At 39.9% G+C, this 27,164-nt stretch overlaps 1 protein-coding gene across 2 annotated transcripts in view; it reads right to left on the minus strand.

Moving 5' to 3' along the window:
• The window catches only part of EPB41L4A (erythrocyte membrane protein band 4.1 like 4A), a 275,254-nt gene that overhangs the window by 68,167 nt on the left and 179,923 nt on the right, over positions 1–27,164 (minus strand). For both annotated transcript variants that reach the window (XM_032627984.1, XM_032627985.1), the window contains exons 11-13: positions 9,533–9,624; positions 8,088–8,165; positions 1,865–1,986 (exon numbers count right to left, since the gene is read on the minus strand). In XM_032627984.1, coding sequence (XP_032483875.1) covers positions 1,865–1,986; positions 8,088–8,165; positions 9,533–9,624 — 292 coding nt within the window. The remainder of the gene's footprint in view (positions 1–1,864; positions 1,987–8,087; positions 8,166–9,532; positions 9,625–27,164) is intronic.

Consider the following 27,164-nt stretch of genomic DNA (forward strand, 5'->3'; position numbering starts at 1 on the left):
ATTACCTTTATAATCTTAGTTATCCTCATCAGCTAAATGGGGATAAGATTACTTATATGGCAGGTAACCCACTGCAAAATTAAATCATGTCTTATTTTTACCACTGCAGAACCATCAGAAAGAATTTAATTTCCTCTCAGCCCAGTGAGAGGAGGGGACCTACAATCAGATTTAATTTCACTTTAGAAACTGTAAGTCAGGTGACATTCTCACAGCCAGCAGCAGTGGAGCAAACTCAAAACACGTTCCTCATAGGCTTGTCATGAGGGTTAAATGAAACAACAGCTGTCATAATGCTTTGCCAACTGTCATTCGATGTTCAGATGTTATTTTTTGATTAGTTATCTATTTTATACATATTAGTATATACATGTCAATCACAATCTCCCAATTCATCCCACCACCACCCCCCAGATGTTAATTATTGTTATTAAAAATTCCATTCTCGGGCTTCCCTGGTGGCGCAGTGGTTGAGAGTCCGCCTGCCGATGCAGGGGACACGGGTTCGTGCCCCAGTCCGGGAGGATCCCACATGCCGCAGAGCGGCTGGGCCCGTGAGCCATGGCCGCTGAGCTTGTGCATCCGGAGCCTGTGCTCCACAACGGGAGAGGCCACAACAGTGAGAGGCCCGCGCACAGCAAAAAAAAAAAAAAATTCCATTCTCTTCATACAATATGGCAGAAAGAGCCAGGAGATCTGGCCTCTAGTCCCAGCCCCACCCCTTTCTAGCTACTGGGACCATGTCTTCCTCATCTGTAAAATGGGAATGTAGTGTCTGCCTTGCTTTACCTCACAGGATTACTGGGAGGTTCAAGTGAAATAATATATGTGAAAAGCCGGTGGAGAGTGTTAGACAAGGCTGATCTGTAAGCAAGCCACAAACCAAAGTCAGTAAGATCACTTTAGAGTAAAATTCCGTGAGCTCTGAACACTGAACATGGATTGAAACTGACTGATGAGGTGGTTTATTAAAGAAGTGGTGTGCATTAAAGACAAAAAATCTGAATAACCCAAATGTCCATCAGTAGTAGAATGAATAAGAAGCTGTCATACAATAGAAAACTCACTGCAAGAAAAACGAATGCATTTTAGTATATATTACATATAACACTGACAGAAGCAAGACACAAAGGAACACACCCCTTGATTCAATTATATAATGTTTTAAAAATAGGCAAAAAAACTACTTTGTTCAGAGAAGGCTACATAAGTAGTAAAATTATAGTGAAAAGTAAAGAAATAATTACCACACAGTCAGACAGAGGTTTTCACTGGTTGGGGAGGGAGGAGAAGGTGAGGATGTGACCAAGCAAACAGCAGGGACTTCTGGGGCTGTAGGCTATGTTAAATTGTGTGTGTGTGTATGCATGTGCACACCTGCGTATATATTTATATATGTATATAAACACACATACACTTATGTGTATACGCATAGGTATATAGTACGTATACTTTATGCCCTTTATTATAGATCACAATAAAAGACCAACGATAACAAAAAACTAAATTCTTTACAGACTCTTATGTCAACGGTATTTTTTTTAAGACTTTTGCCAAAGAATTTGTTTCAATTCCAATCTCAGCTACACCAAACTAAGAAATTACGCAGCTGAGGTTTTATTTAATGCCTTCAAAAAAGAGTTATTAAGTATAGTCATTAAGCAGGCTATGGTGATTCAACTTGCTTACCTGTCTGCTTATTAATAATTTCTGATTGCATGGACATTTTCTGGGTCAAATTAAAAATTCTACTGTTAACAATTAAAAACCTCCAGGGCTACAGTCACCACTTAAGTGTATGTTAACCAGGAGCCTAGAAGGAAACACAAGATTACAATGAGGAGTTGGGGGCTCTGTGACTTACCGGCTGGCTGTGTTGGTGCTGTTCTCTTAGGGTAAGTCTTGCTTCGACTTCTTGCCACACTCTGATCTGGCCGGGGAAGTTGAATAGAAAGATCTCGACTCATTTGTAACGCCGTCCTGCCACTTGAAAAAACAACATTTTGAGTAACACAGGTAAAACCTCACAGCCACAAAATTACACCACAGCTCATGGAGAATATCTGCAGTGTACGGAGAGAAGAAAAAACACAGATTCACACAGGTTCTAAGTATATAGGGTTTTCAATTGATTCTCACTGCAATGTTAACCAAGGAACTAATAAACTCTAATAGGAAAGATTTAGGTAAGACAGAAGTGCCAACTGAAGAATGTCGCTCACCACCTGGTTCTACAAGAATGAAGTCACTAGCCACTAAAGTGGCTGACCTTCAATACACTCTGAAAGGAGTTCAGGACAGAGATCAGGAATGAGGCTGGGAAAAAGTGGCCAAACAGGCCTTCAGATAGTTAGGTGTTTTCAGGAGAAAATTTTATGAACCCAGTTTCTTGCATCTTCTCATACTTAGAAAAGCGCTAAAAGCATTAACGGAGACATCTGCTCCTCGTTGACTACCAGCAACCTTCTACACAGGTGTGTGCTTGACTGCACGCATTCCCTTAGGAGCAGTTCCTCAGAGCTATCTGAGAGGCTCTCTCTCAGCCTCTAGTCCTCAGTAAGCCCCAGATAAAACTGAACTCACAGCTCTCATGTTGCGCTTTTTTTCCTCAGCCGACACAAGGAAGATCTTTCAGAGGGAGAATCAGGAAAGAAAGGATTTATTAAAGGAGGAGTTAGGTTTTGATTTAAGTAGAATGATAGGCTAGAAATAGAGGATGCTGATGGTCTTCCAGCTCTACAGCTAAATAGTAAAGAAACTGTGTTGGGCTAAACTACAGAAGGCAATGATTCTACGTGAATCAACATGTCCCCGTGCTGTACTTATAAGGCAAGTCATAGAGCCTCCCCAATTGGACCACTTAGTGTGATTTCACTCTGAACCCTGTGACACAATCAACCATTGATTACGCCCACTTCACCTGAGTCAGGAAGTGCCCAGGAAGATTTAAAGCAGCCTAAAACCCCATGCACAGTACCACTTCCTTAAGAGTATGTGAGGATGCAACAGGGAGAGCTTTCCCTGGGGACAAACTAATCTACTCGAGGAACTATGTAATTGAATTTGCTGTATTTCAGTCAACATTCATCCTACGAAAAGTTTATTCCACAGCTGAATTTGAGCCAATGAACAACTCTGGCTTTCATGACAGAAAGTATCATTTAGGTACAGAGAAAATGCATTTCTAATTATCTATCAATACTTTGATTCACCACAGTTAAGAGCCACCTAATGGGAAGAAAAAGAAGTCTTCTATTGGCCACAAATCCCATTTATCCTACATTTACAGAATATATATTGGTGGCTCTCTCCCTAAAAGAGACTAAATAAGACTTAGAAAGCCAAATTCACCTCCTACATTCTTCTGTGAAAGCTTCCCCTCCTTACTACCTCATCCACTTTTATTAGAAATAAAGAGGGGCCCAAAACACTCATAAAAAACAGTTTCTCATCAGGCTAAGTGAGGATATGACTTGATATGAGGAATTAAAATGACAGGTTCCATCCATGTACTTCATATTCAAGACTTCATGGAAGCCAGGGGGAGGGGAGGGAGTAGGGGGGGAAACTGTGAGAGATTTTCTTTCACTTGAAATTTAACTACTTTTTTTCCTTATAAATAATGAAAATATATAAAAATCTAATAATGTTATTTGATAAGAAAATTATCATTTACCAGCTTTCATTTTGCTGTTTTCTTTTACATATTAATTTATTGTTAATAGACAAGTTCTGGAGATTGGGTTCAAATCCCAACGATGTCATATCCTAGCTCTCTGACCTTGGGAAACATTACTCAAACTCTCTGTATCTCCATTTCCTCATTACTAAAGTAAGAATAATACCAATGACCACTTCATAGGCTTATTATGAATGTTAAGTATTAATATTTATACATTTTCTAGAACAATGCCAGGCACATAAAAATATTATATAATTATTTACTAAATACAAGTAAATATTTTTTTTTAAATAATCAATTTGAGAATATTTCTACAGTTTTAACTATTTGTTTTAAAGGTAGTACATAAGGTAACACAAATAGCAACATCTCTCCCCTGAAAATCTTTAAAAAAATCTTTATAGAGAACAAAATTCCACTATTAGAAATGGTTTGGAGTATGAAGATAACATCTACTTAAGACAAACTTACTCTAAGACTTGGGTAGTATGTACTTCATTGCACAAAGGAAAAAATATTTGCCCTTAAAACATAACCCAATAATATGTGGACCACTGAGGCATTTTATAATGAGATTTTACTTTATTATTCAATTTTTCCTCATGGTTTCTCTCTCAGGAATCAATGAGAAATGGGAAAATCATATCACAAGATTCATAAAACTAAAGTCCAGAAACATAAACTGATCTTGCACAGGCTGTACGGGACCTGGGACTGGAACAAGCTTTCTGTCCTCCAGCTGGTCAGTGTGGCACAGCTTGGCAGCCTGGGAAAAGGGACAGAGTGCAGAGCCATTTGGTTTAAAGCTACAAGCCCAGGTTAAAACGCAGCTCTGCTATAAGTGTGTGGCCTTCAGCAGCTTATTTATTAAACCTCCTAGAGCCTCATTTTCCTTATTTATACTTGTTCAGACTATTTTCTAGCAGAAATACTTCTGTACGGTATTCTTAGTATTTTCTTGTAGCAAAAAGCACTTGACAACAGTAGAGATTTTCAGTGTCGGTGAAAGAGCTCTTACACACCTGCTGGCTCTCCATAGTGACAGGACAGAGCGTTGTCCCCAGGATCACCCACTTCCCTGCCCCTCACACTGTGGCACACATACTCCCATCCTATGATGAGAGGCACTGCCAACAGTCCTTCAGCTTCAAAGTGAGGATACAATCGGCCATCAGTGGGGTAGAGGGAAGAGAACAAGAGGAAAGACACCTGGGTTCAAATCCCAACTTTACCACTTACTGGTTAAAGGTCTTTAGTTCAGTTACCTTACTTTTGGGGGGCGCATATTTCTTGTCTACAGAAATGAGCATATGATACCTCCTTTGATGGGTCACTGAATGGATTTAATAAAGTAACACAGGTAAAAGTACCTGACACAAAGGAGGTTCTCAGGAGAACTTGGTCTGTCTTCCATAGTTCATGAAATGTGGAAAGCTCGTGTGATTTAAGTTCTACAAGAAGGTCATCAAGGTCCCTGAGGGGTGGTTCTTAGGTCTAAGCGTCATTTCTAGAGTATAAATTCTACACAACTCATTCATTCATCAAAACCAGGAGTCCCCTACAAACTTAACAAAAGGTAAAGGCAAGATTAGTTTTTAAGAGAAAGAGAGAGCAGTGTGCCACGAAATATTTAACCAAAGATTTAGTCAATCTCTATTTCAGATTATTGGTAACTGATAATAAATCAACAAAAGAAGTCAACTGTCAGATTTAAGCTCAGCCTTTTCCCCAAAATTTAATTTTAAATTTTGAAAGGACTGCCTGCCATATTTCATTAAAATTATCTAATCTTCCCCTCTTAAGTTTTTCTGTTGGATTCTCCTTGGTATTCTGCAAGCCCTAAGATGCAAGAGAGAAAGTAAAGACTAGAATTCTGTCTTTCTCTATCACATACATCCCACTATAAACACATATACAATTATACACACAGACACCCACACTCACACACCGCAGCCACTGGTTATGCTATTCGTTATCGCCCATGCTCTAAAAGCCTACAGGGTAAAGGAAGGAGCTACCTATGTTTCTGGAGCTCTTACTTCATTCCAAGATATCTCCAGAACGTCTCAAAATAAAGGAACAGGCATATGATGTTTATTAAAGTTTGGTTGTTATTACTCTTTTGCCAATTAACAGTCCATGTGCTGGCGACCACCCAGCAGTCAGAGACCCACCCCTGCGTAAGCCTGGCTCTGGGCAGTGGGATGAAACACCTTTCTTTCAGAGATGGTGTAATGTTAGTGCTTCCTACATACAGACACTGAGATTTGGATTTCATTAAGACTTACCAAGCAGTTAACATCAGCCACAAAACTGAACAGATTTAGCAGAGTTTCCAATTTGCAAAGGTTATCTTTAATTACTTTTGTGGAAGAAATGATACTCAATATGCAAAATCCAATAACTTTCTAATAATAATTCCCAATAACCACAGCATTTGCATTTCAATAAATTTGAGAAATCAGGTATGGGTAAATTTGTAGAAACCGACTACAGCATACATTAAACAGTATTAATTACATTTTTTAACAGTAAGAATATTAAGACAGATGCTTTTTCACTAGCTTCATTTCAGTGACAAAGAGACAGATTTACGTATTCACTCTATAACCCTTGAAATGTGTTATGCCCCAACTGGAAGAACAGCCCAAATACTATGAGCTATTTTTCTCAATATAAAAGTAAACACTCTTTCCTTAAATTCCTGTAATTATATCACTATCTAGGGAAGAACCTTGATAACCTTGAGTTTAAATTTTTAGATTTCAGTGAATACTTTCCTACAAATATCAAGAACATCTATAACACAATAATACTTAAGTGTTATTTTAAGTCAGCTAATGAGCAAATATCCAAGTGAATAATACGTAAAGATTAATGCACTGAACATTTAATATTAATCACTCCTTTACTGATTATCTCTGGCTTCAAGCAAGACAAAAAAAGTGGTTCATCAAAGAGAGGAATTAAAATCTGGTATATCATTATCTTGCAAACACTTCACCTGGATTTTTTTTTAAGTCTCCTAAGTAAGCATTTCATTTGCTGATGTCTCCAGTAGAACTGACAGAACACTGTCCCACCTCCCGAGTGCCATTTCTGCACCCTGCTTGGGTTTTATAGGGCCTGGGACCGCCTTACTGCCTGAATAATACTGTAGCTCTCTGAAGGCAGAGATGGTGAGATCTAATTCTTCGTACCTCTGGGTACCTAACACCCTGCTTTCCACATCACAGGCTCTCCACTTAACAGAACGAATTGAAACAAAACAAATTCTTTTTCAAAACACAGAAGGCTCCCATTTTCAAAAAGACACAGGCACCTGCCTGACTGCTGGACAATCAGGCTTTTCCTGCAACATGCTAACAGTCTGACTAATGTTAACGGAAAGGGCTCTGGAGTTCCACTACCAGGGATTGGACCCCACTTTACTGCTTCCTAGCTGGGTTTCCCTGAGAAGTGACTTGTCGTCTCTGAGCCTTAGTTTCCTCACATATTAATGAGGATAACATTAATAAGACTGCCATGATTAAATGAAGCAATAAATGGAATACATTTAGCACAATACATGGCACTTAGTAACTGCTCTGTAAAGTTAAGATATACTTGCTAGCATTACTATATGTAGGCGTTATGCTACAGAAAACATTTGATTTGATCCATAATATAAAGCAGGGGTCCCCAACCCCCGTGGCCTGTTAGGAACTGGGCCACACAGCAGGAGGTGAGTGGTGGGTGAGAGGACAAAGCTTCATCTGTATTTACAGCCACTCCCCATTGCTTGCATTACCGCCTGAGCTCCACCTGCTGTCAGCATTATGGTGAGTTGTACAATTATTTCATTATATATTGCAATGTAATAATAATAGAAATAAAGTGCACAGTGACTGTAGTGTGCTTGAATCATCCCGAACCATCACCACCCGCCCCCTCCCCATCCATGGAAAAAACCGTCTGCCACGAAACCGGTCCTTGGTGCCAAAAAGGTTGGGGACTGCTGATATAAAGTATACATTGTGTTATAACAGAGGATCAACTGAATGTCCCAAGAATACCAAAAAACTACCATTCAGAATATCTACTTTGTTTCATAATCACAACATAATTAGAGATAAGTGATAACTGGATCAAAATGAATTTCTGAAGATAATAAGTTCTACTACATTCTAAACACCCTAAGCTTAACCTAGCTAATGTAGAATTTAAATAATTAAACCTAGAAAATCATTTTTGTCAAGACAGTTTAATAGACTGTTATTGCTTATCAAATTCACTGGCACTGTGGAAAAATAAGGAAAAAATCTGATCACAAACTTTAACGTGCATGCATGTATGTGGACAGCTGCATAAACATTAATTCATACACACCCCACACACAGCCCAGAGGAAAAAAAATGCCATTTACCTATACCGGTGCTTATAACTCAGGGATCCAAACTTGCTGAGTTTTCTTGACAATGAATTTGATTCATTTTCTGGCATTCTGATGAATTTTTAAAAGAAAATTAGAGAATCACAACTATACTTATGCAACGCTTGAGCAAAAGCTGTGTAGAAACAGGTAACAGTGCAACACTGCTTAACACAGTCAAAATACTCTATTCATTCTACATATCGGCAGGAATAATAATCGATTATTTTTAAGCTAATACTTGACATTCTAGTATTTTATATCTGTATCATGTCAAAACACTCATACTTCCTGAAGACTATCGGATACATCACTGCCCGCACAAGGAAGCTTTTATTGTGAATCAATTTAATTTCTCTACGAAATTATCTTGGGAACTTTTGTCACTACATTGAACCAAGCCAAGGTTCTCAGGGCAATTGATCGTATCTAATGGGGTGGCTCACTCTTCTTTGTACTTTCCATTCCAGGGTACTTTCAACACACACTTCCACGTGCAGTTCCTAGGCCCAGCCCCACTACACGAGAGGCAATGCCTCAGACCTTTTGGGCTATATCCCTCTCTTAATACAAACTCCACAATGGACATGGGTCATTTTATAAGGCTACTAGGCTACTTCTCTAGCATCATGCTATTTGGGGAAACCGTTCCATGCAAATCAAACATGAATAAGGGGAAGAGTTAATCTAGTTTTAAATTTAAAAACCAAAAATAGAGTTTCAAGTATTATCTGATAAAATTGAGTTTTATCTTTACACCATAAGGATGTGACACAAACAGGATCCCCACAACCCAATGGTCAATCCTCTACCCTCATCTTACGTGACCTCCCAGGAGCATGCAATGCAGCTGCTAGCTCCTTATTCACTAAGACATTTTTCTTTCTCATATTCCATTTTCCCATACCCTACTGCTTACTTCTTCTCATACTCCCCAGCTGGCTCTTCCTGTCCTCTAAATGCTGGGAGGGTCCCACAGCTCAGTCCCTGGCTTTCTGCTCCTCTCTCTTCACTTTTTCCACAGGTGACCTCATCCAATCCCCTTTGCCTTAATACCTACGAAATTTATATGACCAACCTTGGTCTATCCTGTATGCCTTGTATACTCAGTCACCCACTCCATACCTCCAAGCTAACAGTCATTTCAAATTTAGTAAGTCCACAGTAGAACACTTAATTTCCACCAATACCAAAGCTGCACGTTTATTACATAAATGTCAAAAGCAATTGTCCTTGATCCTTTCTTGTAGCATGAGCAAAGAAAATATCTATGTGTGTGTGCATGTAAAAATGTTAATAAAAGAGAAACACTGTAAATTTCTTCTTGTAGACAGGATAGAATTCTTGTTATAAAAACATATGCACATCAAAAAAAATTTAAAAAACAAATGCAATTTTCATTTATTAGGACAATGAACAAAGGTTTCACATTAACATACCTAAAAAATGTATGATGTTCTACACTACACTTCCAAAGATGCTTGCAAGCAGTTTTACTTCGAGCTTCAAAAAAGAATGAGGTTTCATTGCACTGAGAGAGAAACAGAGAGAGAATATAAATTACAGACCACAACATTCTTCAGATGACAGCCACCCTTCCTTCTAGGTACCAAAAATTCAAGTAAGCAGAGAAATTACTGTTAACACATTAAAAAAATAATTATCTCTTGATAAAAATACAAAATATAAGTTCCATGTAAATCTTAGTGCCATCACCTTTATTATCTTCTTCTACATCACCCCATGACCACGGATAATCAGAGTGATGGCACTGAAGCACTGCAAACTCTTCGGTCATCAATGGGTGACCAAAACAGGAAAAATACCGACCGTGTGAAAATCAACTCCCCAAAAAAAGAAGACACCCATAAACCTAGTTTTTATGTAATTTTAACTGTATTTTTTTCAGGGATGTACAGGCCACACTTAAACTAAAGAATCTCAAGAGGGGTCGCTGGGAGGTGTGACCACCACAGCAGTGTAATCTGAGAAAGTTAAATAATGTCTCAGCACTGAGTTTCTCCATTCTGCATCAAGTTATTGGGGGAAATAAATTAAATGACATGACAGATGTGAAGTTCCATATATTAGGTATACAATTAATTTTAACTATCATTTTAATCTCGCAGCTACTTATCTATTTTAATACATAAGAAACAAAGGCAATATTAGAGGTAATTTTAACTGTGCAGCAAAAGATACTATTTTTTTTAAGTGACTGAATAGGAAACCAAGCAAAATACAGTATCCACACTAAAATAATAATAAACCACAAGCTCTGTGAAGTTATATAATTGCTAACTTAGTCTCAAATAAAAAACAAACTCAAGTCACAAATGCAGAAGCGCCCCTGGAATAAGGTTTCCATGGATTCATAAAGACAAAGTTGTCAATGCAGAAGAATAACTGAAAACGATTCCTCCCCCTATACACACACTTTTAACAAGGGCAGAACATTTATATGCATGAAATTTCTCCCAAGTCCACCTAGAATGAAGCTGTCCAATTTAGGAGTTTATTTGCAAAATGAAAGGGTGTGATGGAAACTGAGCCAATATATGCATGTTACAGCAAGGCTTTGTAATTCCAAAACCTTGAGAGGTGGAGGAAGGAACTTAGGGCAAGTCCCAGGTTTCTAAGTTGGGTGCTGCTAAGTAGTAAAATACAGCAAGTGGAAAAAAATTGAGGAATTGGATGTGGGGGGCGGGGAATGGACATTAAGTTCAGGCTATTTTGATTCTGAGATGCCCATGGAACTAGGAACTCAACACGCCTAATGGGCCAGTAAGCATGCAAGGGTAGAGCTGAGGAGAGAGGTTGTATCTGCTGGCACAGATAATTTCACCTGAGAATCTAAAACAGATTGCTCAGGGAGAGAGCACAGAGTCGATAACGGTGGAATCACAGTGAAGATGCTTGTGAAGGTGAAGTGAGAGAGGTCAAAAGGGACCTCAAGGCAATGGTGTCAGAGAGGCTGGAGGAGAGGGCAAGTCTCAAGTGACCCAGACAGGTCGCAGGGCTTGAAAAGAGGTCACTGCATTTTATGGGGAGAAATCTTCAGTGGCTTTCGTGAAAGGGGTTAAGGATTACAAAATTAGAGGTGATGAAGAAAAGGTGATCAATTCAGAAAGTGTTTTCCTCAAAAGCAAAAGAAACTAGGGGGGAGGTGAGGAGGAAGGGGCACAGAGGAAATCACAGAACATCCTTGGAGGCAGGGTGAGAAACCAAGCCTCCTGTCAGGAGATGGGAACGCTTAGAGGGGAATTTGTCTTCTTTTACTTTTTAAATATATACTCATGGTACAAACACCAAAAGTTACCAAAGTGGATAACACAATTCTAACTCCATCTCCCTCCTACCACTGTCTCCAATTCCCCTCCTCACAGGCAACCACTATTAAGAGTTTGTCATATAACACGCTGGTGTTTTGTTTGTTTGTTTGTTTGCGGTACACGGGCCTCTCACTGTTGTGGCCTCTCCCATCGTGGAGCACAGGCTCCGGACGCGCAGGCTCAGCGGCCATGGCTCACGGGCCCAGCCGCTCTGCGGCATGTGGGATCTTCCCAGACCAGGGCACGAACCCATGTCCCCTGCATCGGCACTCAACCACTGCGCCACCAGGGAAGCCCATGCCAGTGTTTTAAAGTCACTGGATTATCTGAATATATAATACACAGGTCATTAATTTTAAGATAATTTTGCTTCTGGTTGTGTATCAGGATAAATAAGATAAAGCCAGTACATGGGACTTCCCTGGCAATCCAGTGGTTAAGACTCCAGGCTTCCACTGCAGGGGAATGGGTTCGATCCCTGGTAGGGGAACTAAGATCCAGCAAGCCTTACCAAAAAAAAGCAAAAGAAGCCAGTACAGGACAGGCTGCTCTTCCGCTCCCCAATCTACCACCTTCCTCAGTATATGCACCCATCTCCCTGTCAACAACTGAAACACAAAGTGTGTTAGGACTAACGTACTGGGCATTCTCACTGACAAGAAATGGTGGCTACTAGTGACCATTCTGTGACACAGACACCTTCACATTTTAGCAAAAGCATCCACAAATAAGGTGGAATTGACATACTAAATCGAATTTTCACAAAGTGATTTAATTACATATATCATCCAGATTTCCAAAAGTGGAGGAGAAACAAAAAAATGTTCAGACTTGAAAACAAAGTAAATCTCCTTAAACTTTTCTAGGACTGGTTTTCACTTTATTCGTCACAGAAACATCTGTATTCTTTTGCTTTTCAAATAGAGACCTGGTCACAGGAAATCTAACTTTTAATATATTTTTTAAAACTACCATCACCTAATGAAAGGATAAAAGGTATTTAAGATCCAACCAGAATTGGGTTTTCTCAAGTTTCTGTGGATACAAATATATTAAAGGAACAAAAGAGCCTCCCACGGGCTCCCTAATTACTTCTGCCCTGTGCAAATGACAAATATAAACTCATTCCCTCATTCATACAGGGCTTTAACACCAGCTGCCTGGTTTTTGTCCCATGGTTAGCAGAATGATCCAAATACTAAAAGGCAAGTTAACATAAATTTAAAAAGAGCCAGGTATTCGGAATAAATTCTGTGTGTTTTTGCCACATACAATAACTGCTGGCATAAATGTAACTGATGCGGCATTCAAATGTCTTTCTTTTTGAAACTCTGCTACCTACTAAACCTCTTCTAAATGGACAGGGACAATTAGCACCTTTCCATTTGTTCACACAAAGACAAGTAGCTGCTTAGCTTCAGAAGTTCATTTCAACCTACCGCTAAAATACTTTATCCAAGCAACCAACGCTTGCTTTTGGCAAAATTCCTCAAACACCTTCATAGTTTTCGTCATTTTATGCCAGAAGCAAAGCTGTGGGTGTGAATCTATTTCTTTTCCTTTTATAAAGAGATCAATCTTAAGTCACCTCTAACTCAGATATCACATGGGGCTTCATCACACTGTGGATGTCTAGGTAAACTGGGCTCAAAGTCCCAATTCCATCATTTGTAAGAATTCAGGACCTAGATTATATGGACGAATTCCCAACCTAACTCCCTCTGTTCTTCTCACTCTTTTCCCATCTTTGCTGGCTATGTTCCTCTTTGCAGCCTTGAAGAAATCAATCTACTTTAGCCTGGCTTCTCTGAATCATCTTGAGTTTACTGACAGGGCCATGGAGGGGCTCACACTACAAGATGCACAGCAGCTAACTCTCCCTGGGCTCCAGCTTCACTGCCTCTCCCACGCCCAATGGGCTTGCCACACACAGTCCCTACTCTAGCCGGTCCCTCTGCTTCCGTCTTGGGAAGCAGCCACTACTGGACAATCTGCCTTCCCCAGCTTCCCTAGAATTAAGAGGACGAACATTTTCTCAATCCTGTCATTATATATTCATCCCACCTCCATGGTCAATAGAAGTAACCTAAGGTACACTGCATAGGTCAAATACTTAAGAGTAAAGAGATTAGTACTTCTAACAATAGTAAGATGCAATCATTACATAAATGTTGCAAAGGCCTACAACAGAGAGTTTTCTTATCAATGATCCATAAAGGCAGAGGAGAGGCTAAAAAGAAGTGCAAAGATTACAAGCCTACAGTTTTATGGCATCTTTTTTCAAATATTCAATCTCTAGAAGATTTATATGTACTTGGCAATTGTTAGCTTACTTTAGATACTAGATGAAATAAAAATCAGGGGGCTAATAGCAAATGATTGAAAGAACTTAATTATTGATAAAGCAAAGGAAGGCAAATGGTGGAACAGAAAAAAAAATTATTCTTGAACTAAAAAGAAATACCAAAGAAATATCACCAAATTTTAAGTATTAGAGAAATTCTGTCTTTATAAATGGTAAGCCTGAATGATTGCAGTTGTAAAAATTTAACTACGTTTGTGTATGTGAGACAGTGGGCACGATGTTTGTTTTAATCACTTTCCCCATATTTTCCACTGCTTTCTCATCCCGAGTGCAAAGCCAGACAAAGAGTTCAGAGTAACCCCTGCAACCAAAAAATTATCAATCTTGTTATTATTTGGAAAGGGAAGTTAGAGGGAATTTTAAAACACTTGAGTAAAATATTATCTTGTTCTTTCAAGTTTTTTCTTTACAGAGTGCTCCCTAAAAAGTGTTTCTTACATCATTAATGTCTTACGCTATTGGCATAAAAAGAGTTCTATGGTCAAAAAAGTTTGCGAAATACTGGATTAAACGCTCAGACCTTTTATTGAGCTAATATGTACTGTGACTCTCCAAGAGCTGGTAAGGTAGTTGGTGTTTCCCTGATCTATATGAGCAAAAACTTTATTTCAACTACTCTGGTTTAGAAAATATAAACATCCCTACACACACACCAGTTATTTTTAAAATTCTTTCTGAAATGCACATAATATAGTTTGAATTAAAAATCACTGTGCATTTCAACAGAGCACTGGAAGAATAACATTAATTTCTATTCCTACATATATGTTGTATTCTACAATAAAAGAACAAAACCAACAAAAATATTCCAGAACTCTTTTGTCAGCTATGTGGGTTATATTTCAAACTATACACTAAAGATGAAAAACATTTTTACCTCTTTTACAGATGAATAAATTAATTGCTTGATGAATAATTGTTTATAACTCTTTCTATTTCACAGAAACATAAATTATAGAATTGGAAAGGATGTGTTAGATTGTGCTGTGCATCCCCCCTTTTTCCCTTTCCTCCCAAGAATTCAAAAGGAGAAAATAGGAGCCAAAACATTAGAGAATATTTATATCATGTTTCAGTAAACTCTGAAAACTATTTCATTGAGCTTATTCTGCTTCCTATTTGAAAAAATGCACAGATGCAAACCCAGGATTCCAGATGGCTTACTTTTGTTATTGTTGTTTTTTCTCTATCTTTTCCTCATCTTTTCTTTAAAGATACTGTAGGATTTCCTAAAATGTCAGCATTTCTCTTATATTTGCAGATTTCATTTTTTAATGATAACTAATCTTTATTGCCAGTCTTACAAATGTTTAAAAAATTTTAATAACAAATGTTACTTAAGCTTGTTAAAATGAAGGCATATTTGGTAAGATCTATTGATACTCTTAATGTAGAAAAATTTTATACCAGAATTTAGACACTCCTTCCAAACAAATGGCTCACTTAATAATGGAGAAACATACTAGCAAATGAAGCAAAGGAAACTCCATGGGCCTGGAAGACCGGAGCTCCCCTTGTTGCCTTGGCAAGAGCTATTCACCAGCCAAGGCTAGTCAAGAACAAGCTGCTGCCTGAGCCCTTTCCTGTGCAAAACTTCAAGAGCTCTAAGTGCATGAGGGCAAGACACTTATGACTCAGAGACATGTACCAGGTGCCTGTTACAAGTCCAACTTTGGACTGGGTTCATTCAACCTCACAACAACCTTGTAAGACAGATTTTATCATCCTCACTTATTAGATAAGGAAATGTAGGCTAAATGTCATTCAGGAAATTTTCCAAAGTTAGAGAAGTGGGAGATCTGGACTTATACCATGCTATCTGACCACTAGTCTAGTAATTCATCACTTAATCTAAAAGACTCCAAACCACACTGTCATATGGAATCAGGATCCAAATGTTACTAACAGAGTCACACCTGTGAACACTTAGGGGAAAATATAACACCTATAGTTCCAGGTACACTCAACACTGTAGGTGAAATGTACAATGGCACAGAAACTGCGGGTGAAGGTTGGGATGGGGGAATAAAGCAATATCTAACATACCTACACATACACTCACCCTTCCAGCATTCCTACACCTGGGAATTTACCCCGAAGGCAGCCCTCCAACGATATAAAAATACATATGCCCCAAGTTACTGACTGAAGGAAAATTTTTAATTGCAAACTATCAAGAACTACCTAAACATCCCAGCATAAGAGATTGGTTGAATAAACTACTTTACAGACACTCAATGGAGTACTATGCAGATGTACAAGAGAACAAGAAATCTCCAAATGAAGTGATACAGAGATTTCTAGGAGGCACCACTAAATGAAAGAAAAAGTGCAAAGAACACATAGAGTATGCTATATTTTATGTAAGAAAGAAAAAAATTTAATATGCTTATCTTTATAAATAGAAATATAAGGAGGAGGATAAACCATAAAACCCTGAAGTTGGTTACCTATACAGAAGGGTAAGGGAATGGAACTAAAGGAATATGGGAGTCAGCAATACTTCTGAGTGTGCCTTGTTGCAGAGTTTTTGCCTTTTGGAAGCATGCTAATCTTCTACATCTTCAAAAATTAACATCAAAGAAAAGAGGATATGAAGGGGGGTGCCTATAACTGAAAGCAAACAGAAACAGTTAAACCTAACTAGATCTCAAATGAACCCCAGAGACACAGGAATAGGGGAGGAGGGAAGGAAAGGCCAACCCAAGTACATTTTGAACACGGTATTAGACTCTATACTGTCTTGGCAAGGTGATATACATGAGTGAAAGAATCACACAAAAAAATTGTCAATTTCAGTGGTTTGGCCAAAGCAATTCTGAAACTATTTGAGATGCAGTTTAGGACTGAGCACACAAGTAAATGTGTTACTGTTATTGGGAGCCATGGTTCTCCCAGGCCAAAGAGAGCCTGTACAAAAATTAAATGAGAGGGAGGCTTCCCTGGTGGTGCAGTGGTTAAGAATCTGCCTGCCAGTGCAGGGAACACAGGTTTGAGCCCTGGTCCGGGAAGATCCCACATACTGCGGAGCAGCTAAGCCCGTGCGCCACAACTATTGAGCCTGCGCTCTAGAGCCCACAAGCCACAACTACTGCGCCCATGTGCTGCAACTACCAAAGCCCACGCTCCTAGAGCCCGTGCTCCGCAACAAGAGAAGCCACTGCAATGAGAAGCCCGCGTACTGCAACGAAGAGTAGCCCCCGCTCGCCGCAACTAGAGAAAGCCTGAGCACATCAGCAAAGACCCAGCGCAGCCAAAAATAAATAAATAAATAATAAATAAATAAATAAAATCAATCATTAAAACAAAGTGGAAATGTTCAATTAAATACAATAATAATTTTTTTTTAAAATGAAATGAGGGAAGGAAGAGCAAGCCCTGTGGGGATGGATGGAAACTGGAGTTATGGCATGAACTTATGATTTCTAAAATGTGCAGAAGCATGCTCCTATGCACACATGTGTGTGAACATATGTATTCATATTTGTACACGTGTATATTCATGCTTGTATCCCCTAGCTTTGTCCACTAGAAAGGCCGAGAAGCAAAGTCACCCCAGTAGCAATGACCACACCTAACACCCAGATCTGGACCCTTCCTCACTGAAAGGAACCAGGACTCTTTGGAGAAATGGCTGATAACAGAGCGGATGCAGGGTAGGTACAAGATGCACCTGAAATACCAAGCTATACCAAAAAAGGAAGAAAGTGACCAAAACAATGGTAAGGGCAGGTCAAAAGGGCACAGGAGTCCCAAAGGGCTCCCACTGGCCAAATCTAGGACAACTTCAATAACAGAATAGTTAGGTACAGTAGTGTATTACAAACCAGTGAAAATATAGGAGTCAGTCCATGCCAATAACAAATAAAAAGGAGAGAAGGTGAGGCTCTCACCTACAGCAGAGTGCCAAGGGCTGACTGATACATGTGGAGCCAGCAGGACAGCTAGAATATCAGCATTTTGCAAGCATCATAGTAAAAGATCAAATCAGGCAAGAGTCCTCAATGGATGCTAGACCTAAGGTAAATATTGAAGAGCAGGGCATTTGCACTGAATTACATTACTCTCCACAGATTGCTTATTAGTTGCAAAGGAGAAAAATAAAAACCCAGTAATTATCAAGTGGAAAATTGGAACAACCACGACTGGGTGATCACACTTAACATAACCGATACGAGGCTGGCAGTGGTTACCATGTACCTCCAGATGTGACACCCTGGGAGACACACAACTTCACCTGTGCTGCTTTCCAGCAGAGAATGCAGAACCTCATTCAATCACAGTGAAACAGACGAATATGAACTGAACAGCTTTCCACAGTTGACCCTTGAGCAACAGGGGGTTAGGAGCACCAATCCCCACACGGTCAAGAATCTGGTATAACTTTACAGGCAACCCTCTGGATCCAAGCATGTTCAACTAACCAGAGATCAGGAAGTAACTGTACTACCTATCCAGCGGAAAAAATCTACCTACAGGTGGACCCACGCAGCTCAAACTCCTTGTTCTAGGGTCAACTGTATTTTCAAAAAGTGGAGTAGAATTGTAGTCTTCAAAAATCTCAATGTCATAAAAAACAAAAATGCTACTAAAATGTTCCAGATTAAAGGAAGCTAAGTTGATTCTACATTGGAGCAGGAAAATACTATAAAGAACGTTATTAGATCAGCCAACAAAATTGGAATCTAGAAAGTAGATGATACAAGTATTCTATGGAGAGGGCAGACAGCAGAAGCAAGAAGAACTACAATCCGGCAGCCTATGGAACAAAAACCACATTCACAGAAAGACAGACAAGATGAAAACGCAGAGGGCTATGTACCAGATGAAGGAACAACATAAACCCCCAGAAAAACAACTAAATGAAGTGGAGATCGGCAACCTTCCGGAAAAAGAATTCAGAATGATGATAGTGAAGATGATCCAGGACCTCGGAAAAAGAATGGACGCAAAGATGGAGAAGATGCAAGAAATATTTAAGAAAGACCTAGAAGAATTAAAGAACAAACAAACAGATGAACAATACAATAAATGAAATGAAAACTATACTACAAGGAATCAATAGCAGAATAACTGAGGCAGAAGAACGGATAAGTGACCTGGAAGACAGAATGGTGGAATTCACTGCTGCAGAACAGAATAAAGAAAAAAAAATGAAAAGAAATGAAGACAGCCTAAGAGGCCTCTGGGATAACATTAAACACAAATACATTCGCATTACAGGGGTCCCAGAAGGAGAAGAGAGAGACAAAGGACCCAAGAACATAAAACTTTCCTAACATGGGAAAGGAAATAGCCAACCACGACCAGAAAGCACAGAGAGTCCCATACAGGATAAACCCAAGGAGAAACACACGGAGACACATAGTAATCAAACTGGCAAAAATTAAAGACAAAGAGAAAGTACTGAAAGCAGCAAGGGAAAAACGACAAATAACATACAAGAGAACTCCCATAAGGTTAACAGCTGATTGCTCAGCAGAAACTCTACAAGTCAAAGGGAGTGGCATGATATACTTAAAGGGATGAAAGGGAAGAACCTACAACCAAGATTACTCTACCTGGCAAGGATCTCATTCAGATTCAACTGAGAAATCAAAAGTTTTACTGACAAGCAAAAGGTAAGAGAATTCAGCACCACCAAACCAGCTTTACAACAAATGCTAAAGGAACTTCTCCAAGTGGGAAACACAATTGAAGAAAAGGACCTGCAAAAACAAACCCCAAACAATTAAGACAATGGTCATAGGAACATACATATCAATAATTAACTTAAACGTAAATGGATTAAATGCTCCAAACAAAAGACACAAACTTGCTGAATGGATACAAAAACAAGACCCATTGGGCTTTCCTGGTGGCGCAGTGGTTGAGAGTCTGCCTGCCGATGCAGGGGATGCAGGTTTGTGCCCCAGTCCGGAAAGATCCCACATGCCACGGAGTGGCTGGGCCCGTGAGCCATGGCGCTGAGCCTGCACGTCCGGAGGCTGTACTCCGCAATGGGAGAGGCCACAACAGTGAGAGGCCCACGTACTTCAAGAAAAAAAACAAGAGACCACTTCAGACCTAGGGACACACACAGACTGAGAGTGAGGGAATGGAAAAAGATATCCCATGCCAATGGAAATCAAAAGAAAGCTGGAGTAGCAATACTCATATCAGATAAAATAGACTTTAAAATAAAGAATATGAAAAGAGACAAGGAAGGACAATGCATAATGATCAAGGGATCAATCCAAGAAGAAGACATAACAATTATAAATATATATGCACCCAACATAGGAGCATCTCAATAAATAAGGCAACTGCTAACAGCTATAAAAGAGGAAATCGACAGTAACACAATAATAGTGGGGGAATTTAACACCTCACACCAATGGACAGATCATCCAAAATGAAAATAAATAAGGAAACAGAAGCTTTAAATGACACAATAGACCAGATAGGTTTAATTGATATTTATAGGACATTCCATCCAAAAACAGCAGATTACACTTTCTTCTCAAGTGTGCATGAAACATTCTCCAGGATACATCACATCTTGGTGCAAATCAAGCCTCAGTAAATCTAAGAAAATTGAAATCGTATCAAGCATCTTTTCTGACCATAACGCTATGAGATTAGAAGTGAATTACAGAAAAAAAAAAACGTAAAAAACACAAACATAAGGAGGCTAAACAATACGTTACTAAATAACCAAGAGATCACTGAAGAAATCAAAGAGGAAGTCAATAAATACCTAGAGACAAATGACAATGAAAACATGACAATTCAAAACCTATGGGATGCAGCAAAAGCAGTTCTAAGAGGGAAGTTTATAGCTATACAAGCCTACCTCAAGAAACAAGAAAAAACTCAAATAAACAATCTAGCCTTACACCTAAAGGAACTAGAGAAAGAAGAACAAACAAAACCCAAAGTTAGCAGAAGGAAAGAAGTCATAAAGATCAGAGCAGAAATAAATGAAATAGAAACAAAGAAAACAATAGCAAACATCAATAAAACTAAAAGCTGGTTCTTTGAGAAGATAAACAAAATTGATAAACCATTAGCCAGACTCATCAAGAAAAAGAGGGAGAGGACTCAAATCAGTAAAATTAGAAATGAAAAAGGAGAAGTTACAACAGACACCGCAGAAATACGTAGCATCCTAAGAGACAACTACAAGCAAATCTATGCCAATAAAATGGACAGCCTGGAAGAAATGGACAAATTTTTAGAAAGGTATAACCTTCCAAGACTGAACCAGGAAGAAACAGAAAATATGAACACACCAATCACAAGTAATGAAATTGAAACTGTGATTAAAAATCTTCCAACAAACAGAAGTCCAGGACCAAATGGCTTCACAGGTGAATTCTATCAAACGTTTAGAGAAGAGCTAACACCCATCCTTCTCAAATTCTTCCAAATAACTGCAGAGGAAGGAAGACCTCCAAACTCATTCTGTGAGGCTACCATCACCCTGATACCAAAACCAGACAAAGATACTACAAAAAACGAAAATTAGAGATCAATATCACTGATGAATATAGATGCAAAAATCCTCAACAAAATACTAGCAAACAGAATCCAACAACACATTAAAAGGATCATACAGGGCTTCCCTGGTGGCGCAGTGGTTGAGAGTCTGCCTGCCAATGCAGGGGACACGGGTTCGTGCCCCGGTCCGGGAGGATCCCACATGCCGCGGAGCAGCTGGGCCCGTGAGCCATGGCCGCTGAACCTGCGCGTCCAGAGCCTGTGCTCCGCAACGGGAGAGGCCACAACAGTGAGAGGCCCGCATACCGCAAAAAAAAAAAAAAAAAAAAGGATCATACACCATGATCAAGTGGGATTTATCCCAGGGATGCAAGGATTCTTCAATACATGCAAATCAATCAATGTGATACACCATATTAACAAATTGAAGAATAAAAACCATATGATCATCTCAATAGATGCAGAAAAAGTTTTGGACAAAATTCAACACCTATTTATGATAAAATGCTCCAGAAAGTGGGCATAGAGGGAACCTACCTCAACATAATAAAGGCCATATATGACAAACCCAGAGCAAACATCATTCTCAATGGTGAAAAATTTAAAGCATTTCCTCTAAGATCAGGAATGAGAGAAGGATATACACTCTCGCCACTATTATTCAACATAGTTTTGGAAGTCCTAGCCATGGCAATCAGAGAAGAAAAAGAAATAAAAGGAATATAAATTGGAAAAGAAGTAAAAGTGTCACTGTCTGCAGATGACATGGCACTATACATAGAGTATCCTAAAGATGCCACCAGAAAACTACTAGAGCTAATCAATGAATTCAGTAAAGTTGCAGGATACAAAATTAATACACAGAAATCTCTTGCATTACTATACACTTATGATGAACAATCTGAAAGAGAAATTAAGGAAACACTCCCATTTACCATTGCAACAAAAAGAATAAAATACCTAGGAATAAACCTACCTAGGGAGACAAAAGACCTGTATGCAGAAAATTATAAGACACTGATGAAAGAAATTAAAGATGATACCAACAGATGGAGAGATATACCATGTTCTTGGATTGGAGGAATCAATATTGTGAAAATTACTATACTATCCAAAACAATCTACAGATTCAATGCAATCCTTATCAAATTACCAGTGGCACTTTTTATGGAACTAGAACAAAAAATCTTAAAATTTTTATGGAGACACAAAAGACCCCGAATAGCCAAAGCAGTCTTGAGGAAAAAAAATGGAGCTGGAGGAATCAGACTCCCTGACTTCAGACTATACTACAAAGCTACAGTAATCAAGACAATATGGTACTGGCACAAAAACAGAAACATAGATCAATGGAACAAGATAGAAAGCCCAGAGATAAACCCACGCACCTATGGTAAACTAATCTATGACAAAGGAGGCAAGGATATACAATGGGGAAAAGACAGTCTCTTCAATAAGTGATGCTGGGAAAACTGGACAGCTACATGTAAAAGAATTAAATAAGAACACTCCTTAACACCATACAGAAAAATAAACTCAAAATGGATTACAGACCTAAATGTAAGACTGGACACTATAAAACTCTTAGAGGAAAACACAGGAAGAACACTCTTTGACATAAATCACAGCAAGATCTTTTTTGATCCACCTCCTAGAGTAATGGAAATAAAAACAAAAATAAACAAATGGGACCTAATGAAACCTCAATGCTTTTGCACAGCAAAGGAAACCATAAACAAGACGAAAAGATAACCCTCAGAATGGGAGAAAATATTTTCAAATGAATCAATGGACAAAGGATTAATCTCCAAAATATATAAACAGCTCATGCAGCTCAATATTCAAGAAACAAACAACCCAATCCAAAAATGGGCAGAAGACCTAAATAGACATTTCTCAAAAGAAAACATACAGATGGCCAAGAAGCACATGAAAAGCTGCTCAACATCACTAATTATTAGAGAAATGCAAATCAAAATTACAATGAGGTATCACCTCACACCAGTTAGAATGGGCATCGTCAGAAAATCTACAAATAACAAATGCTAGAGAGGGTGTGGAGAAAAGGGAACCCTCTTGCACTGTTGGTGGGAATGTAAATTGATACAGCCGCTATGGAGAACAGTATGGAGGTTCCTTAGAAAACTCAAAATAGAATTACCATATGATCCAGCAATCCCACTACTGGGCATATACTCAGAGAAAACCATAATTCAAAAAGACACATGCACCCCAATGTTCATTAGAGCAGTATTTACAATAGTCAGGTCACGGCAGCAACCTAAATGCCCATCGACAGATGAATGGATAAAGACGTTGTGGTATATATATACAAAGGAATATTACTCAGCCATAAAAAAGAACGAAATTGGGTCATTTGTAGAGATGTGGGTGGGTCTAGAGACTGTCATACAGAGTGAAGTAAGTCAGAAAGAGAAAAACAAATATCGTATATTAGTGCATACACGTGAAACCTAGAAAAATGGTACAGATGAACCAGTCTGCAGGGCAGAAATAGAGACACAGATGTAGAGAACAAACATACGGACACTAAGGGGGGAAAGTGGTGGGGGAGGGGTGGTGGTGTGATGAATTGGGAGATTGGGATTGACATATATACACTAATATGTATTAAATGGATAACTAATAAGAACTTGCTGTATAAAAAAATAAATACAATAAAATTCAAAAATAAAAAAAAGTATTCTACCAACATAAATTAAGTTGATAATTGTACTATGGTCTATGGTCACATTAGAGAACATCTCTATTCTTAGGAAACACACACTGAAGTATTTAGAGACACGTGACACTTGCTGTTAAATTGTTCAGAAGGAAGTGTGTGTGTTTGTAGAGAGATAAGTAAAAAAGGAAATGGAGTAAAATGTTAACAAGTGAATGTGAGTAACATGAGGGGAACTTGTTGTTTGTAATATTTTAATCTTTGCAACTTTTGGTAAATTTGGAATTATTTTCAAATAAAAACAAATTTAAAAAATCTGTAGTTCGGGCTTCCCTGGCGGCACAGTGGTTGAGAGTCCGCCTGCCGATGCAGGGGACACAGGTTCATGCCCCGGTCCGGGAAGATCTCACATGCTGCCAAGCAGTTGGGCCCATGAGCCATGGCCACTGAGCCTGCGATTCCGGAGTCTGTGCTCCGCAACGGGAGAGGCCACAACAGTGAGAGGCCTGTGTATCGCAAAAAAAAAAAAAAAAAAAAAAAAAAAAATCTGTAGTTCTATTAAAAACATGAAAGGAACCCCTAGCTTACGTAAGCAAGACCTCTTGGGCTTGTTGACAAACAGTGATAACTCCTGGCCACCATGACTTCCTCTTCTCAATGCAGGCTGAAAGTTCGGCCAAGTGCATCTAATTACTCGTGGCCAGAGCTGCCAGAAACCTTTTGGTTCTACATCCTGTCACACTGGGTAGGTTTGGCTGAGGTTAGTTCCATGATGTATCACACGTAAATGTAATCACAGCATTATTTTTTTTCCACTTATTCAACAAATGTGCTTAGTACATGCCAACTTCCAGGCCTACTCTGGGGACTGCATTCTTTCCCTGTTAATGAAACCAAGAAATTCAAGTATGATCCTGAATTCCTCCCTATTTTGCACAAAAAAATTCAATCTGCTACCAATCAGAAGCAATTTTACCTCCTAAATGCCCCTCAAATCTGTCCACTTGCCTCCTTCCTTGTGGTGACTACCCCCTCGTCATCTCCCCTTGATCAGTCTTCAGTCTCCTAACTTGTCTGTCTCTGTTCTCACCTCCACGTTCACCCTGCAGCCAGAGTACTCTTTCTGAAAGGTAAATCTGATCACAGTGGGTGAGGCCCTAGGCTTGATGTACCACCCAGTCCCCTCCAGCAGTCCATCAGTCAGCATCAAGACCCAGCAGACGCATACAGATCAGAGAAATCCTCTCCCAAGAAAGGTAGAACTGCACTAGTGCACTGGGACCATCTCACTTCCCTCCGGCCTTCTACCTTCATCACTAGGGTGGACAGCAGACGTGGAAAACCAACCCTCACTCCCTTTTGAATTTCACAGCCTCTTCGCTTTCATCTGCCTTGAACCCACTGGACCCCGTCTCACTATGTCCTCTATATCTGTTTATGTCAGTCACCCCCAAATAATGCTCAGCATATCCCCTTGTCTATCCCCCCTCCTTCACTGCTACCCACATCCTGAAACACTTCCTTGGTGCCCTCTGGAATTCATAGCCTACCAACAACAGCAAAATCCCCCAGCTCCAATCTGTTCTCTTAAACAGAGAGGGTGCTGCTTTCACCCTCTTGAGCCGGTCAACCCAGGCTCTCCCCTGAGGACAGTGTGCACCGCAGCGCTGATGCGGTGCTGTGCCTTCTGCCCCCACGCTTCTCATATCACTGGGCCTGCAAGTGGGGGAGGATCCTCCTTGCTCCCCATTGCCACTTGCAGACCATTCTCTCTCCCTCCCCATAAGAACTCCCAGGTTTGAATCTCATCAGATAATATATATCACCTGTGATCTCTATGGTGGCTGTCACCCTTAAGTCATCTCCCTCACAGGCTGATGCTACTACAGTCTCTGTCACTCTCTCCAATACTACTCTTGCATTAACTACTGGAAATTTTAATATATAAAAAAAAGATCCCTCCCACTCCCAGACATCTCAGTTTCCTGAACTTCTCTTCTCCAACAAGGTTGTCTTGCCCCCTCTCTCCACCCTTCACCCCCATGCTCCTAACTCCAGAGCAGGGTTTCTCAGCTTCAGCACTACTGACACTTATTGGGGGAGGAGGGCCTTCCTGTACCAACACCCAGCACTCTGGGAAAGTTTAGCAGCACAGCCAAACTCTACCCTCTAGAAGCCAGCACCATCCCTGCCCAATCCAGCGCTGTGACAACCAACAATGTCTCTAGATGTTGCCAAACATCCCCAGGGCTGGGGAGCAGGGGATGAGCGGCCATTGCCCCCAGGAGAACCACTGCCCTAGGACTTTCCCTTTACAATAACTGAAGCTCTTCCCTAATCTCAATGCCTAGCACCCAACTTTCTGATCACCACCTCCCTCTCTAGCTAACTCCCTCCAATACTCTACCCCCAACAATCTTTCAACTAAACCAGGACCTCCACCCACAGACTCGACCGCTCTTTCACTGTCCTCAGTCACCTCCTTATCCAGTTTCAACTCCATGGCAAATCACTATAATCACTCCCCTGCCCCACTGGGTTCCCTTGCCCTTCTCTTTCTTTGTATTGCTTTCTTAACAAAACCAACTCCCCACTTGCTCCATGCCTGCCCCAGTGCCACTGAATGTGGCTGGAGAAAAGCACACCACGAGTGGGCTCACTTGAAATTATGACACTTCACACCATGAAACTATCATAGGACATCATCAAACCACACGTCCCATGTCCATTTTCTCTCCCAAATTACTATTTAATAGCTTCCTCTTCCTTCAGACCCCAACACATCCTCCCCAACCTCAATCTCAACTGCAGAGCGTGCTACCTAGTTCCCTCAAAATAAAAGCAGAGGGCTTCCCTGGTGGCGCAGTGGTTGAGAGTCCGTCTGCCGATGCAGGGAACCGGGTTCGTGCCCCGGTCTGGGAAGATCCCACATGCCATGGAGCTGCTAGGCCCAGGAGCCATGGTCGCTGAGCCTGCGCGTCCGGAGCCTGTGCTCCGCAACGGGAGAGGCCACAACAGTGAGAGGCCCGCGTAATGCAAATAAATAAATAAATAAATAATAATAATAAAAATAAAAGCAGAATGGTCATAAGAGAACAACCACCTTCCCCAATCTACATTCCCACACTCCTTCTTCCTGCCTGCAAACCAGAGATGAACTGCCCTGGCTGCTCTCTAAAACCATGTATATGCCTCCAATTATATAACAG

The sequence above is a fragment of the Phocoena sinus genome, chromosome 3, assembly GCF_008692025.1.
Source record: "Phocoena sinus isolate mPhoSin1 chromosome 3, mPhoSin1.pri, whole genome shotgun sequence".
NCBI classification, from domain to species: Eukaryota; Metazoa; Chordata; class Mammalia; order Artiodactyla; family Phocoenidae; genus Phocoena; species Phocoena sinus.